Source organism: Nerophis ophidion, linkage group LG06 (genome assembly GCF_033978795.1).
Source record: "Nerophis ophidion isolate RoL-2023_Sa linkage group LG06, RoL_Noph_v1.0, whole genome shotgun sequence".
NCBI lineage: Eukaryota > Metazoa > Chordata > Actinopteri > Syngnathiformes > Syngnathidae > Nerophis > Nerophis ophidion.
The window spans coordinates 59,516,299-59,531,034 of NC_084616.1; the positions used below are offsets into that span (position 1 = coordinate 59,516,299).

General features: G+C 38.6%; 1 protein-coding gene across 1 annotated transcript; it reads left to right on the top strand.

The window, feature by feature from the left end:
- The first annotated feature begins 1,251 nt into the window (after positions 1-1,251).
- Positions 1,252-11,544, top strand: tlr9 (toll-like receptor 9). The gene is made up of 3 exons (XM_061904450.1): positions 1,252-1,372; positions 8,182-11,151; positions 11,239-11,544. The coding sequence occupies exons 1-3, from the start codon at positions 1,334-1,336 to the stop codon at positions 11,443-11,445; spliced, it is 3,216 nt and encodes a 1,071-aa protein (XP_061760434.1). The 5' UTR covers positions 1,252-1,333; the 3' UTR covers positions 11,446-11,544.
- The last annotated feature ends 3,192 nt before the right edge of the window (positions 11,545-14,736 follow it).

Genomic DNA, 14,736 nt, shown 5'->3' on the forward strand with positions numbered 1-14,736 from the left:
TGAAACCCCTTATCATTTTACTGTGTTGCCAGTGTTTTAGTGAGTTTAAAAGTACCTGATAGTCGGAAGTGTACGTCCACGGCCGGGTGTTGACGCGCAGTGTCTCAGGGGAGTCGACGGCAGCTTTATGGACGGCACAAGCTCAGCTGATCTCCGGTAAGAAGCGACTTTTTAACCACAATTTTCTCACCGAAACCTGCTGGTTGACATTCGGTTGGGATCCATGTTCGCTCTGATCCATTGTAAAGTTTCTCATCCGTGAGTTTTAAACAAGGAATCACCGTGTGTTTGTGTGGCTAAAGGCTAAAGCTTCCCAACTCCGTCTTTCTACTTTGACTTCTTCAATATTAATTGAACAAATTGCAAAAGATTCAGCAACACAGATGTCCAAAATACTGTGTAATTATGCCGTTAAAGCAGACGACTTTTAGCTGTGTGTGTGTGCAGCGCTCATATTTCCTAACAGTTCGTGACGTCAAGCGTACACGTCATCATTACGCGACGTTTTCAAGAAAAAACTCCCGGGAAATTTAAAATTGCAATTTAGTAAACTAAAAAGGCCGTATTGGCATGTGTTGCAATGTTAATATTTCATCATTGATATATTATATAGTAGTGGGTTTCAGTAGGCCTTTAATGCCAATAACGGTGCATGCATTTGAAATATTTCGCTCCAAACAAGTGCGAGTGCATGATGTGTTGCATAAAGACAAAAAAAGTTGAAAACAAGGCGATCAAACGGCATGAGAGCTTTACTTCCAGGTGAAGTAATGAAGAGAGCTGAGGATGAGAGCGCTTCTACCATGAATTGATTAACGTGGACCCCGACTTAAACAAGTTGAAAAACTTATTCGGGTGTTACCATTTAGTGGTCAATTGTACGGAATATGTACTGTACTGTGCAAACTACTAATAAAAGTATCAATCAATCAATCAATCAATCTAACATGTCTCTCTTGGTTCTGACACATTAATTCACATTGGTAGGCCTTTATTATCATTTTACAGCACTGTTACTTCATGGTGCTGTCACATATGAACATTGATGTAGATTTAACATTTATGTTAAGATCTAACATTTACCTTTATCATCTGAATTTACCATTTACAGTAATGTCTACTTCAAATGAGAAAAAATGAATTATATATTCAAAATATATCAAGTAGAAAAGTGAAGTTAACATTCAGGGCACTAAAGAAGTTTTTCACTTCTGCTCTTTTGAGCTGACTGACGTCAGATGGTTTTTATAAGTTTCTGTGAGCAGCAACCCTTCTGTGTGAGCACCTGTTTCTTCTCATAGCACAGTGACTTGATTACCAAGTGTTATTTCAGATGGCACCTAAAATAGAAAACCCTGCAGGGTCAGTCAAGGTATGTAACAAACATTTTGTATTTATTTATCTGTCCCTTTGTCAATCTCCCTGCTCTGCCAATGTTTAAATGTGTTGACATACAATAAATCCTGATGCAAAAATCTAATGTGACAATAGTTAAACAAAAATAAGTTTGCAAACAAGAATGGAGTGGCACCTTATCAGGGACATTTGGTAAAAAAAATGTGATTAGTGAAATAAAAAAATATAGTTTCAAAGGATTTCACTTAATTAAATTTCACCAGTTACCAGATTATGTGCATTTTTTTAATGTTGATTCGGGCCGTCATTTACCTTCAGAAAATCTTCAATGCTACAGTATGTATGTCAATTATTATTATTTTTCCATGTTGGGCGACCCCGAAAGGGAATAAGCGGTAGAAAATGGATGGCATGAGAGTGTCATGCAGTTTGCAGATTTTAGTTTATTTTGTATTTAATTGAGGTCTGGGGAGACTGTGAGTTTGGTAAAATGGCTGGAAGCAGCCATTAGAAAATGGTAGCCCAAAAATTATTACGTGACCTTTAGCGGGTAGGTGTACTTCCAGTTTAATGACAAAGAATGAATAACTATGTACATCATAATTGCATATGATATATGTGCGTTATCAGCCAAGGAGAGAATGACGTACAGTACATATAAGTATGAAAATACAGTAAAGAAAAAAGTACAAACCTAACTCAAAAATGGGTTTGCCGATTTTGATGACACTTTCAGGTATTGTCAGAATTGGATTTAAGAAACAAGTGATTAAGATTTTGGCGTCGAGCTGGATAATATCAACAATGTTACCTTAAAATTTTGTTTTGAGGCTGCATATTAAATGTCTGAGAGTGTTCACTCATACATTTCATTCAGAACAAATGTGATTATGGGCGGATTTGATCAAACTTTCAGGGAATGTCAGGGATGGAATTAGGATAAGTAAGTGATACATTTTGACCCGGATCACCGTCTGGGTTCAGAATTCCTTTCAAGGATTCTTTACTAAAGGGAGACACTGCAGGGCCTGGCAGAGGTCTGCAGTCGTAGCTGTTCTGCTTTTCGAGTTTGACATTTGATGGCCACTTCCTTTCTACTTTGTGCTTCGCAAAACAGAAGTCAAACAGACTGTAGAGTCCTACACACATTGACACAAGCTATAATAACTTTTGTTGTTGTGGTTTATTCCTTATTCTTAAAGGCCTACTGAAATGAGATGTTCTTTTTCAAACGGGGATAGCAGGTCCATTCCATGTGTCATACTTGATCATTTCGCGATATTGCAATATTTTTGCTGAAAGGATTTAGTAGAGAACATCGACAATAAAGTTCGCAACTTTTGGTCGCTAATAAAAAAGCCTTGCTTGTACCGGAAGTAGCAGACGATGTGTGTGTGACATGACAGGTTGAAGGGCTCCTCACATCCTCACACTGTTTATATATTTCCCCATTAATTTGAGAAGGATGAAAGATTTGTGGATGAGGAAAGTAACAGTGGAGCACTAAAAAAAGAAAAAAAAAGAAAAGAAAAGGCGATGGCTCCAGGCGACTGCAGTGGGAGCGATTCAGATGTTGTTAGACACATTTACTAGGATAATTCTGGAAAAACCCTTATCTGCTTATTGTGTTAATAGTGTTTTAGTGAGATTATAAAGTCATACCTGAAAGTCGGAGCGCTGCGGTGACCGCCAGTGTCTCTGAGAGAAGCCAATGGAGGAGCCAAGATCACAGCTGCCTTTTTGACAGCTGCAGGAGTAGGTCGCATAATCCGACAAACAAAGAAACACCGGCTGTGTTTGTTTTGCTAACGGCAGCTGCAATCCACCGCTTTCCACCAACAGCATTCTTCTTTATAGTCTCCATTATTAATGGAAGAAATTGCAAAAGTTTCAGCAACACAGATGTCCAAAGTACTGTGTAATTATGCGATGAAAAGAGACGACTTTTTGCCGTGAGTGGTGCTGGGCTGAAATGTCCGCTCCAACCAATAACGTCACAAGCACGCGTCATGATAAGCGTCATCTTAACGCGACGTTTTCAACAGGACACATCGCAGGAAATATAAAATTGTAATTTAGTAAACTAAACCGGCCGTATTGGCATGTGTTGCAATGTTAAGATTTCATCATTGATATATAAGATACCCATACTTGCCAACCTTGAGACCTCCGATTTCGGGAGGTGGGGAGTGGGGGGTGTGTGGTCGGGGCGGGGGGCGTGGTAGGGGGCATGGTTAAGAAGGGAGGAGTATATTTATAGCTGTTGTGTGCGCAGTTGTGCACTGCACTTTCTAAAAGCCGTAGATGTTATTGTCACATATGCATGATTGATTGATTGAAACTTTTATTAGTAGATTGCACAGTACAGTACATATTCCGTACAATTGACCACTAAAGAGTTACACCGCAATAAGTTTTTCAACTTGTTTAAGTCGGGGTCTACGTTAATCAATTCATGGTATAAATATATACTATCAGCATAATACAGTCATCACACAAGTTAATCATCATAGTATATACATTGAATTATTTACAATCCGGGGGGTGGGATGAGGAGCTTTGGTTGATATCAGTACTTCAGTCATCAACAATTGCATCAACAGAGAAATGGACATTGAAATAGTGTAGATCTTACTTAGTTAGATATGTACAGCAAGCAGAGAACATAGTGAGTTCAGATAGCAAAAGAACAAGCATGTACATTAGAAATACATACGATTATTTACATTAGGTTATTTACAATCCGGGGAGATGGGATGTGAATGGAGGAGGATTAGTAAAGGGTTGAAGTTACCAGGAGGTGTTGTGGTGCATCATGTACAGTAGATGGCAGTATTGTCCTGTTTAAGAGTGTCACATGCTGTTTACGGCAGACGAACTGCCTTACGGTAGAGTGTTAGACGTAAACGTGACTGTTGTTGTTGTGTGTTGTTACTGCGCTGGGAGGACGTTAATGAAACTGCCTAACAATAAACCCACATAAGAAACCAAGAACTTGCCCTCGATCATTCTACAGTTATAACGTAATTGGATAGACATGCTCTTTATACACGTCACTCACGTCCTCATGGAGCTGGAGGGGGTGTGGCCTCCAGCTCCGCCTGAATTTTGGGAGATTTTCGGGAGAAAATTTGTCCCGGGAGGTTTTCGGGAGAGGAGCTGAAGTTCGGGAGTCTCCCGGGAAATCCGGGAGGGTTGGCAAGTATGAAACTATCAGACTGCTTGGTCGGTAGTAGTGCGTTTCAGTAGGCCTTTCAAAAAAGGTAAGGTGTTTCAGGCAGCATGACACCACATGAGAGCTACAGTGTGTGTGTCAGTGCGTGGAGTGAAACTTTGGAACGGATTGGATGTGGGGCTCAAGCAATGTCCAAATGTCCATCAGTTCAAAACAAGATAAAAAAAAAAAAAATGGTATGGGCAATGTATATGAATGTGAACATGGATACCTAAGTGTTAAACTCCATGACTGGCTATTAATGATTACTATTATTATTATTATTGTTGTTATTATCATCATCATCATCATTATTTTATATGTATTATTATCATCATTTGTTGTCATTGCTATTGTTCATATAATTATTATTATTGTTATCATTATCCTTATTATTATTGTTGATATTATCGTTATTATAATTATTACTTCTATGACATCACCCAACTTGTTAAAATATATGAATTAGTATCAATAAAAGGAATACATTGAATTGTGTGTGCGTGTGTGTGTGTGTGTGTATATATATGATGGATATGTGTGTATTTTAGGTATATGCATGTGTGTGTATATGCATGTATTGTATGTATGTATATGTATATATATATATATATATATATATATATATATATATATATATATATATATATATATATATATATATAAAATTTGTTTATATGTGTGTGTATATATGTGTGTATGTGTATATATATGTGTGTGTGCATATGTATATATGTAAGTGTGTGTGAATTTAAATGTATTATATATAGATAATCTATAGCATCTACACAGCAATCACTGAATTGAATTATATTATATATATTATTGTATTATATATTGTATATATATATTGTATATGTGTAGGGGTAGGACCTAATAAGTTTACTTCTTCCCACTCCCTTTTGAGCCAATCTTGACATCTACAAAAGATTAGTCACATGTAATGTTTACAATGTAGGTGTAAATATAATGTATATATATATTTCTTTTGTATTTTATGTCATTCTTTTGTTTTGTTTGCATGGCTCAAAATAAACCATTCATTCATTCATTCATTCATTCATTCATTCAAGTGTTTCCCAGCGTCCACAACCCAACTTGTGTTATGTTCAAAGTAAATGTATTGACATCATTTAAGTTGAACAACTAACCCCAAAAGTGCAGCCATTAATTGGATGTTTTCAATGTTAGTTTTAAACCCTGGGCATTCACCTAGACACAGTGCATAGCTTCAATATACAGGTACTTTATATGTACCAATTCAGACAACTTTTCCCACCCATGGTCGAAAAAAATCCAAAACCAACACAGAAAGTCAATATTTGTGGTGCATCAATCAATCAATCAAATCTGGGTAGCACTTTTCATACATAAAATGTAGCATAAAGTGCTTTACATTTAAAAACATAAAAAAAGTAAAAAAAAAAAAAAAAAACAGTACCTTCCGCATAACCTGTCCACTGAACTATGTGGACATTATGAAAATGTCTATGCACTAGGGCTGGGCAATATTGGCTTTTATTAATATCGCGATATTTTTATGCCAAATTGTGATATACTATATATATTACGATATTTTGCCTTGGCCTTAAATGAACGCTTGATGCATATAATCACAGCAGTATGATGATTCCATGTGTCTACATTAAAACATTCTTCTTCATACTGCATTAATATATGCTACTTTTAAACTTTCATGCAGAGAAGGAAATCACAACTAAGTCAGTTGACCAAAACTGTATTTATTAAATAGTCTTCATTCTCTCACGAGTGACTTTTTAAATGAAAGAAAAAATTATTTATATTGCTTCCTTTTTGTAGTAACACTTTGGCTGTATACTTTGCATTGATTGATTGATACTTTTATTAGTAGATTGCACAGTTTAGTACATGTTCCGTACAATTGACCACTAAATGGTAACACCCGAATAAGTTTTTCAACTTGTTTAAGTTGGGGTCCACGTTAATCAACTCATGGTACAAATATATACTATCAGCATAGTACAGTCATCACACAGGTTAATCATCATAGTATATACATTGAACAGCATATTGCTGTTGTCTGCTGAATATCTTCCCACTTGAAGCCAAACCACCGCCAGATGATATATCCCCCGGCTCTTTATGTTGGGCATTTATTGTTCTTCCTCCATTTGTGATAAGTTTTGCACCAACTCTCTCTCTCTGATTGGCGAGAGCTATGACGCTAGACTCGCGAGAGTATGTGACATATGTAAGAAGGCGGGCTTGTTTTCCGTATCCGTCAGAATGAGAGACGAGGAGGAGGAGAAACGCCTGTTGTGTAATGTACGCAGTTAAAAGCAACTCGACCTGCCTCAGCTAACGCTAGCCATGCTAACGTTATCGCTCGGCGAGAGCATGTGACGCTACATGCGCGACAGTATGTGACGTATGTAGGAAGGCGGGCTTATTTTACGTCTCTGTGAGAAGGAGAGACGAGAAGGAATGAGGCACGCCAGTAATGTAATGCATGCAGCTTAAAGCCTTGGTGTGAGAACATATAATCGAATATTACGATATAGTCATTTTCTATATCGCACAGAGACAAACCTACGATATATCGTATATATCGATATATCGCCCAGCCCGACTATGCACCATGCACAATTAAAAATTACACCCATTTAAATGCACAACCCTCTCTCTCCACACTTAGACATGTTTGAAGCATTTTACCTGCTTGATATTTCTGATTCAGTACAACACTTTAAGGGGGTCGTCCGGGAAGTTAAACACTTAGTCATGGTTTACATACTCTTAATATCCATTTTTTATTGTTTGTACTTCATATGCTGATGGGGTATCAATGTGTTGTTTTCTCTGATCATTTCCTGATAATATTGCAAATCCTACAATCGACGCTAAGCTGTGTGGCGAAAAAAAAAGGGTTGTGGTGTATGTTTTTGTGTGTGTTGTCATTTTGGTCATTTTAAGCATTACAGCAAATTAATTTCACAGAGCGCATCACAACTTTTGCTATTTTTGTTAATCATGGCAGATTTCATGACTACTACTTTGGGACAAATGATGATCCAGAACCTTACCTTTTTAGTCTGAATATATGGAGGAGTGGCTACAAGTTTTAGAAGCTGGGTGATAAGCAGATCCAACTATACTGAAACACAAATCATTATGTAGCTCCGTTGTTAAGTGCTTAACAAGTAATACCAACTATGACCATAATAAAACAATCACTTACTTTATAATGTCTGCTCTCATCGGGATGCCGACTGATGCTATTGTTTTTAACCCAACATGGCCCACAAGTCAAAACGATCCCTGTACTATATGGCAGAAACAAATGGAATTGCAGTGTAATGGTGCCACTTTGACAGGTCTTCACCTTACAATTTTGCCAGCGCACGGTTATAAAAGAATGGCTGAGGCTGTAAAATAAAAATCAAATAATGGCTCAAATCATCTATTTTGCCAATTTGAACATTGTCACATCGCCTTGTCCGGTTCTATCTTAATGCATGTATTACTCCTAATAAAAAAGGTACAATATTTGTATAAGTATAGAAAAACAAAAATTCCGAGTACAGTTACTGAATATTTAATAACCCCCTGAATTTGATTTCATTTTTCAGATCCTGCAGAAACTCCTCATCTGCAGTCAGCTTGTTCTATGCGTGATTACCATCAATGTCACTTTGCTCCCATGTGATTCTGATGTGAACTCCACTAGAGTGGACTGCAGCAACATACCACTGATTTCTGTCCCCAGAATCAGATCTACTAATGTTATCTCAATCAATATCAGCCATACTGGAATACAGCGGGTGCGGCCACAAGATTTTTTGGATATCCCAAACCTTCAAACTCTGAACATGATGGGTAATTGCCCACTGCCTTACCAGAGGATCTCTAAACATAACTCTTGTGACGTGAAGATCTCAGAAAATGCCTTAGCGAGCCTGCATAATCTGCAATATCTAAATGTGTCAGAAAACAGCCTCACCTCTATACCCAGGTTACCCAGAAACCTTATTGTCCTTGACCTAAAAAGCAATCAAATCTTTAACATTAGCGAGCCTTTAAAGACTCCACACCTACAAGAGCTCTTTCTCGGCAGGAACTGTTTTTATGCAAATCCCTGCAACCACTCGGCCAGAATCAGTGAGGAGGTTTTCAAACAGCTTACTCAACTCAAAACTCTTGACTTGTCGTATAATAATTTAACAGCTGTCCCTAAAGGACTGCCAGCTTCACTTGAGTTCCTGGATTTAAGAGAAAATACAATCATGGAGATTTTGAAAGGTGCATTCGCTAATCTGACAAGCCTTAGACATTTAAATCTAGCGTGGAATTGCCAGCGCTGTGACCATGCAGCCAGGCCCTGCTTTCCTTGTCCACAAAATAAGCCATTACAACTAAATCCACTTTCATTCGATGTAAAGAATAGCTCCATCACATACCTCTCTTTGAGGGGAAACTCTCTGACAACAATTCCTGAAGGCCTTTTCAGACCTTTGAACAATTTGAAAGAGTTAGATCTTTCTGACAACTTCCTGTCATATCCCATTCGTAATGGTACTTTCTTCACAGATCTGACTCACCTCACTTCAATCAACTTCTTCTACAACAATGAACCATTGCATACATTTTCAAATATGACTCTCTCACCGTATATTACCAGCATGTCTAATCTACAAGAACTTAAACTGAGTGGGAATTTTTTCCATTCATTTCTATCAGACAGCATGTACCTGCTGTCAGAATTTAAACTTCTAAAGAGGCTGGAATTGAGAATGAACTTTCTTGATTATTTTAATTTCACAGCTTTGAGACAAATGCCTTCTCTCGTATATATTGACCTCTCCCAAAACATGCTGAGTTTATCTCAATGCTGGGTATGTCCCTCATCTGAGAGCTTGTCAGAGCAAGGTTGTCAGAGCCAGAACTTGTATGAATACGAATATAATGAGCCAGCCCTGACCCTAGTATCTCAAGACATCTCCTCTGGAAGAGACATGATGGAATTCAATCATTTAAGAATGCCAGAAATGTTGGAGAAAAATGAATTTAGATTTAAATTTCCTAGGGACTTTATGACTGAGTTTTGTAGCAACAGGCTGACTTTAGATCTTTCCCAAAATAACTTTATGTATTTAAATGATTCGCTCTTCATCGGCATGGAAAATGTTTCTTGTTTAGACTTGTCTCTCAATTACATGAACCTGCCATTGAAAGGCAAGCAGTTTGCGAGACTGAAAAAAATGCTAGTCCTGGATTTGGCTTATAATAGACTTGATCTCTATTACAAAGATGCCTTTATGGGCATTAAAAACACTCTAAGGGTACTATACCTAAATAATAATCAGTTTCATTTCAAAATGAAGGGCATGGGTCATCACTTTGAGTTTCTTTCCAATCTGAAAATGTTGGAAGTGCTGAGTTTGGCGAACAATGACATTGGGATGCGAATAGATAAGGAGCTAAATAGCGACTCTCTTAAGTACCTCTACTTTAACGGAAATAAACTTTTCATAATGTGGGAGTCTGATAACAACAGATACACTAGTTTTTTCCAAAACCTGACAAGTCTCCTACTTTTGGACATCTCCAACAACAACCTGAAAAACATTCCATTTGATGTGTTGTGCAATCTTCCAAGAAGTATCCAGTACCTCAATATCAGTCACAATAAGCTACTGCTTTTCCCTTGGCAGAACATTTCAGCACTCAGCAATTTAACGCACCTCGACTTGAGTCAAAACCATATGTACTATTTGTCTTATAAAGGTGTTGAATTTCCAGACCAATTTATTTTTTTAGACCTCAGTCACAACAAATTAAAGGTGATTCCCCAGTATTTTTTCAGTAAAGCCAAATCATTGCAATACCTGCTCCTCAGCTACAATCAGATTAAAGAGTTGAACAGACAGTTTTTTCCCACCCCATTTAAAAATGGCAGTGCTCTTAAGTATCTCTCTCTGCATGGCAATCCTTTTAGATGTGACTGTGAAACCTCCTGGTTCGCAGAATACTTGGTTACCACTCCTGTACGGATTCCTTATCTCACCACATCTGTACGATGTCAATACCCGGAATCCGAACTGGGTAAGAACATATTGTCTGTAGACCAGCGTTCATGCCAGGACATATATGGCAGTGTACCATTTCTTCTTTGTTCCTTCTTTACTGTAGTACTTACTCTCCTGCCCTTACTTAAGCATCTATATGGTTGGGATTTGTGGTATTGCTTGCATGTGTTTTGGGCAGGAATCAAAGGGTACTCCAAGCTGCCAGATAATGATTCCAAACACCGCTATGATGCGTTTGTGGTTTTTGACACTTTTAACCTGGCAATGAAAGACTGGGTGTACAAGGAGCTATTAGTCCACCTGGAGAGCAAAGGTCCCAGAAGGTTCTGTCTCTGTTTGGAAGAAAGGGATTGGATACCTGGACTGTCATGCATTGAGAATCTACACAACGCTGTCCATAACAGTGTGAAGACAGTATTTGTGCTGTCCAGCAGTGTCACTAATCATGACACCATGAATGGTGTCACCCGCCAGGCATTCTTCATGGTTCAACAGCGACTTCTGGATGAAAAGGTTTTATTTAAACTATTTAATATTCAAATTGATATCTTGCAAATAAACACTTTCTCACAACAAAACTTGTTTCTGATTTCACTCTAGGTGGATGTAGCGGTGCTCGTGCTGTTGGATGAGATGTTTCCCAAACTGAAGTATCTTCAACTGAGGAAAAGGTTGTGCAGAAAGTCGGTGTTGTCTTGGCCCAAAAACCCACGTGCTCAGCCAATTTTCTGGAATCAATTAAGAATGGCACTCAAATCAGACAACCTACGATTTTATGACAACAACATGAGTGAAAGTTTTAATTAACGTTTTAGCTGCTTTTAACATCAACTTTTGTCGTTATCATATTTTGACATGAATGATGTGTAATTTATTTTTACATTGTGCTGTAAATCCTTTTACATACATGTTCCTCCTTTGTTTGTTGTTGTTTTTTTTCGTTATCTCTTGAGCGGCTTCATTTTTTTTCCCTATCCCTGGCTATAAAAAGAAGCTGGAAAAAAAAGAAGTTCACTCCTTTATCAATTACGTCACATGACGTACAGTACCAATCATATTTTTGGACACACCTTCATGTCCAATAGAAGCAATTTCACAAGCAAGCGTGTCCACATTTTTGACTAATACAATATAACCTCTAACTATGGACTTATTTGGTTCTTCAACATAGTTTGTCAACTGAAATGTTCGTATAAGAATCAATGTAACCATGAATAATTAGTTCTAGCCTTGAAAAAGTCCCTAATGTAGTAAAAAAAACTGCACACTTTAAAGACACTACAATGCATATCTATCTATCTATCTATCTATCTATCTATCTATCTATCTATCTATCTATCTATCTATCTATCTATCTATATATATACATATATATATATACACCCGGCAGAGGGGTCAGTGCGTCTGCCTCACAATACAAAGGTCCTGAGTATGTCCTGGGTTCGATCCTGCGCTTGGGATCTTTCTGTGTGGAGTTTACATGTTCTCTCCGTGACTGTGTGGGTTCCCTCAGGGTACTCCGGCTTTCTCCTGTGATGAGGTGGTGACTTGTCCAGGGTGTACGCCGCCTACCGCCCGATTGTAGCTGAGATATGCACCAGCGCCCCCCACGACCCCAAAGGGAATAAGCGGTAGAAAAAGGATGGATGGATACTTCGGCTTTCTCCCACCTCCAAAGACATGCACCTGGGGATAGGTTGATTGGCAACACTAAATTGGCCCTAGTGTGTGAACGTGAGTGTGAATGTTGTCTGTCTGTGTTGGCCCTGAAATGAGGTGGCGACTTCTCCAGGGTGTACCCCGCCTTCCGCCCGAATGCAGCTGAGATAGGCTCCGGCACCCCCCCTGACCCCAAAAGGGACAAGCGGTAGAAAATGGATGGATGGAACTTTGCTCACGCAGACCCTTCATACATGCACACATCACTCATACACACTCACATGCACACTTGAGGAGAGAGGTGCACTTGGACTTTTAAAAAAAACTCATATATCCATCCATCCTGCTCTGGCTTAGGATCAGCAGGCTTTCCAGACCATAGCAAGATTGCTGAAAATTCCTCTGCATCAAGGATCCTCAGGAAGTGATCACAAAATCACCTCCCGAGGACCTTTCCACCGTTCACACTTAAAAAAGAAGAACAAAGTCACAGGGCTTGATCAGATGCAAAAAAAAAATTAAAAAATTAAAATTCACAAAAAAAGCAAGTAAACCATGACAAAACCATATCAAAAGTGACATTTTTGGCACGATGTTAACGTTTGTAAACCGAAAAGGACGTGAATAGAGGCGTTCGTGAATCGAGATTCTACTGTACTGTACTATACACGTAATGAAAGTAATAACGTTGGAATTTTTTGTGAACCACCTCTATCAATCAATCAATCAATCAATGTTTACTTATATAGCCCTAAATCACTAGTGTCTCAAAGGGCTGCACAAACCACCACGACATCCTCGGTAGGAAAACTCACACCCAGTGGGACATTGGTGACAATAATGACCCAGTGGGACGTCGGTGACAATGATGACTATGAGAACCTTAGAGAGGAGGAAAGCAATGGATGTCGAGCGGATCTAACATGATACTGTGAAAGTTCAATCCACAATGGATACAACACAGTCGCGAGAGTCCAGTCCAAAGAGGATCCAAGACACAGCAGCGAGAGTCCCGTTCACAGCGGAGCCAGCAGGAAACCATCCCAAGCGTAGGCGGACCAGCAGCGCAGAGATGTCCCCAGCCGATACACAGGCGAGCAGTACATGGCCACCGGATCGGACCGGACCCCCTCCACACGGGAGAGTGGGACATAGAAGAAAAAGAAAAGAAACGGCAGATCAACTGGTCTAAAAAGGGAGTCTATTTAAAGGCTAGAGTAAAAAACTTGTTCTAATTTAACAGACTCCTTACCCAGACCAGTAGTCTCGCATTTTCCATCTAAATCCGTCTTCGGGATGGAGGAAAGTGGTGTTTAATTCACAATGACACTTCTCTTTTGTTGTGTAAAAATAAAACTCACAAAAGTAAAAATGTCTGGGGTTTTTTTCTTCTTAAAAGCAGGAAAAAAAGGAAAAAGTTAATATATTCTGAGATAAAATATTGTAATACTTATCAAGCTGTATAAAAAGTTGTAAACAGATACAAATTGACAATCGAAGTAACTCCCTGCAAATGTTATTTTGGATTTAGGAAAATAGCCACAACTTCTTCTCAAGCGTCACATTTTTGAGCTGTGAATTAATTTCAAGTAATCTAGCAAGTATGGTGTAAGTGTATGTTTTTGCAAGTATGTAAGTCAATTATGATAACATGTGGTCTGAGTGTCAAGTTTAACCTGTAACTGTACATTTACTGTAAGTGTCAAGTCAAAGACAGAGCAGAAAAAAACATCACTGATTTGCAGAGCACACTCCAGGCCTGAAGGGGCAACAGTGAGAGCTGAGGGCTGAACATCTCCACCTGCTTCCACCAGATTGGCTTGATTGAGTTCACCTGTTCACCTGCTCAGAGCACATACTCAAAAATGTTTGAGCTTCAGTCAGTCACCCCTTTTTTGACATGCTGCTAAGAGGAAGGAAGATCGTTCCTGGGTGGACTCTGAAGACGCAACTGGTTAGAAAACCAAAGCAAAGAAGTGCTTGCTTGCTTGTTTGGACTGAGGGGAATGTTTAAAGAAAATAATTTCACTAGGGAAAATGTTTAAAGGAAATAATTTCTCTGATGTTTACAAAATTAAGTTGACAAAGTAAATCCAAAAAGTTATCAGTAGTGATGGGTTGATGAGGCTTCATGTATTGTTTCGACACATTGCTAAACTTTATTGATACTGTGTCTTTAAATACTGACATCTGCTGGACATTAAAAATCCCTACAGGCAACCTATGGACCGACTCAATTGACACTGATTTTATGACCTAGTACAGGGGTAGGGAACCTATGGCTCTTGGGTCAGATGTGGCTCTTTTGATGACCACATCTGGCTCTCAGATGAATCTTAGCTGACATTGCTTAACACGATAAGTCACGAATAATTCCGCTGGTAATCACAGAGTTAAAAATAAAACTTTCTCATGCATTTTAATCCATCCATCAGTTTT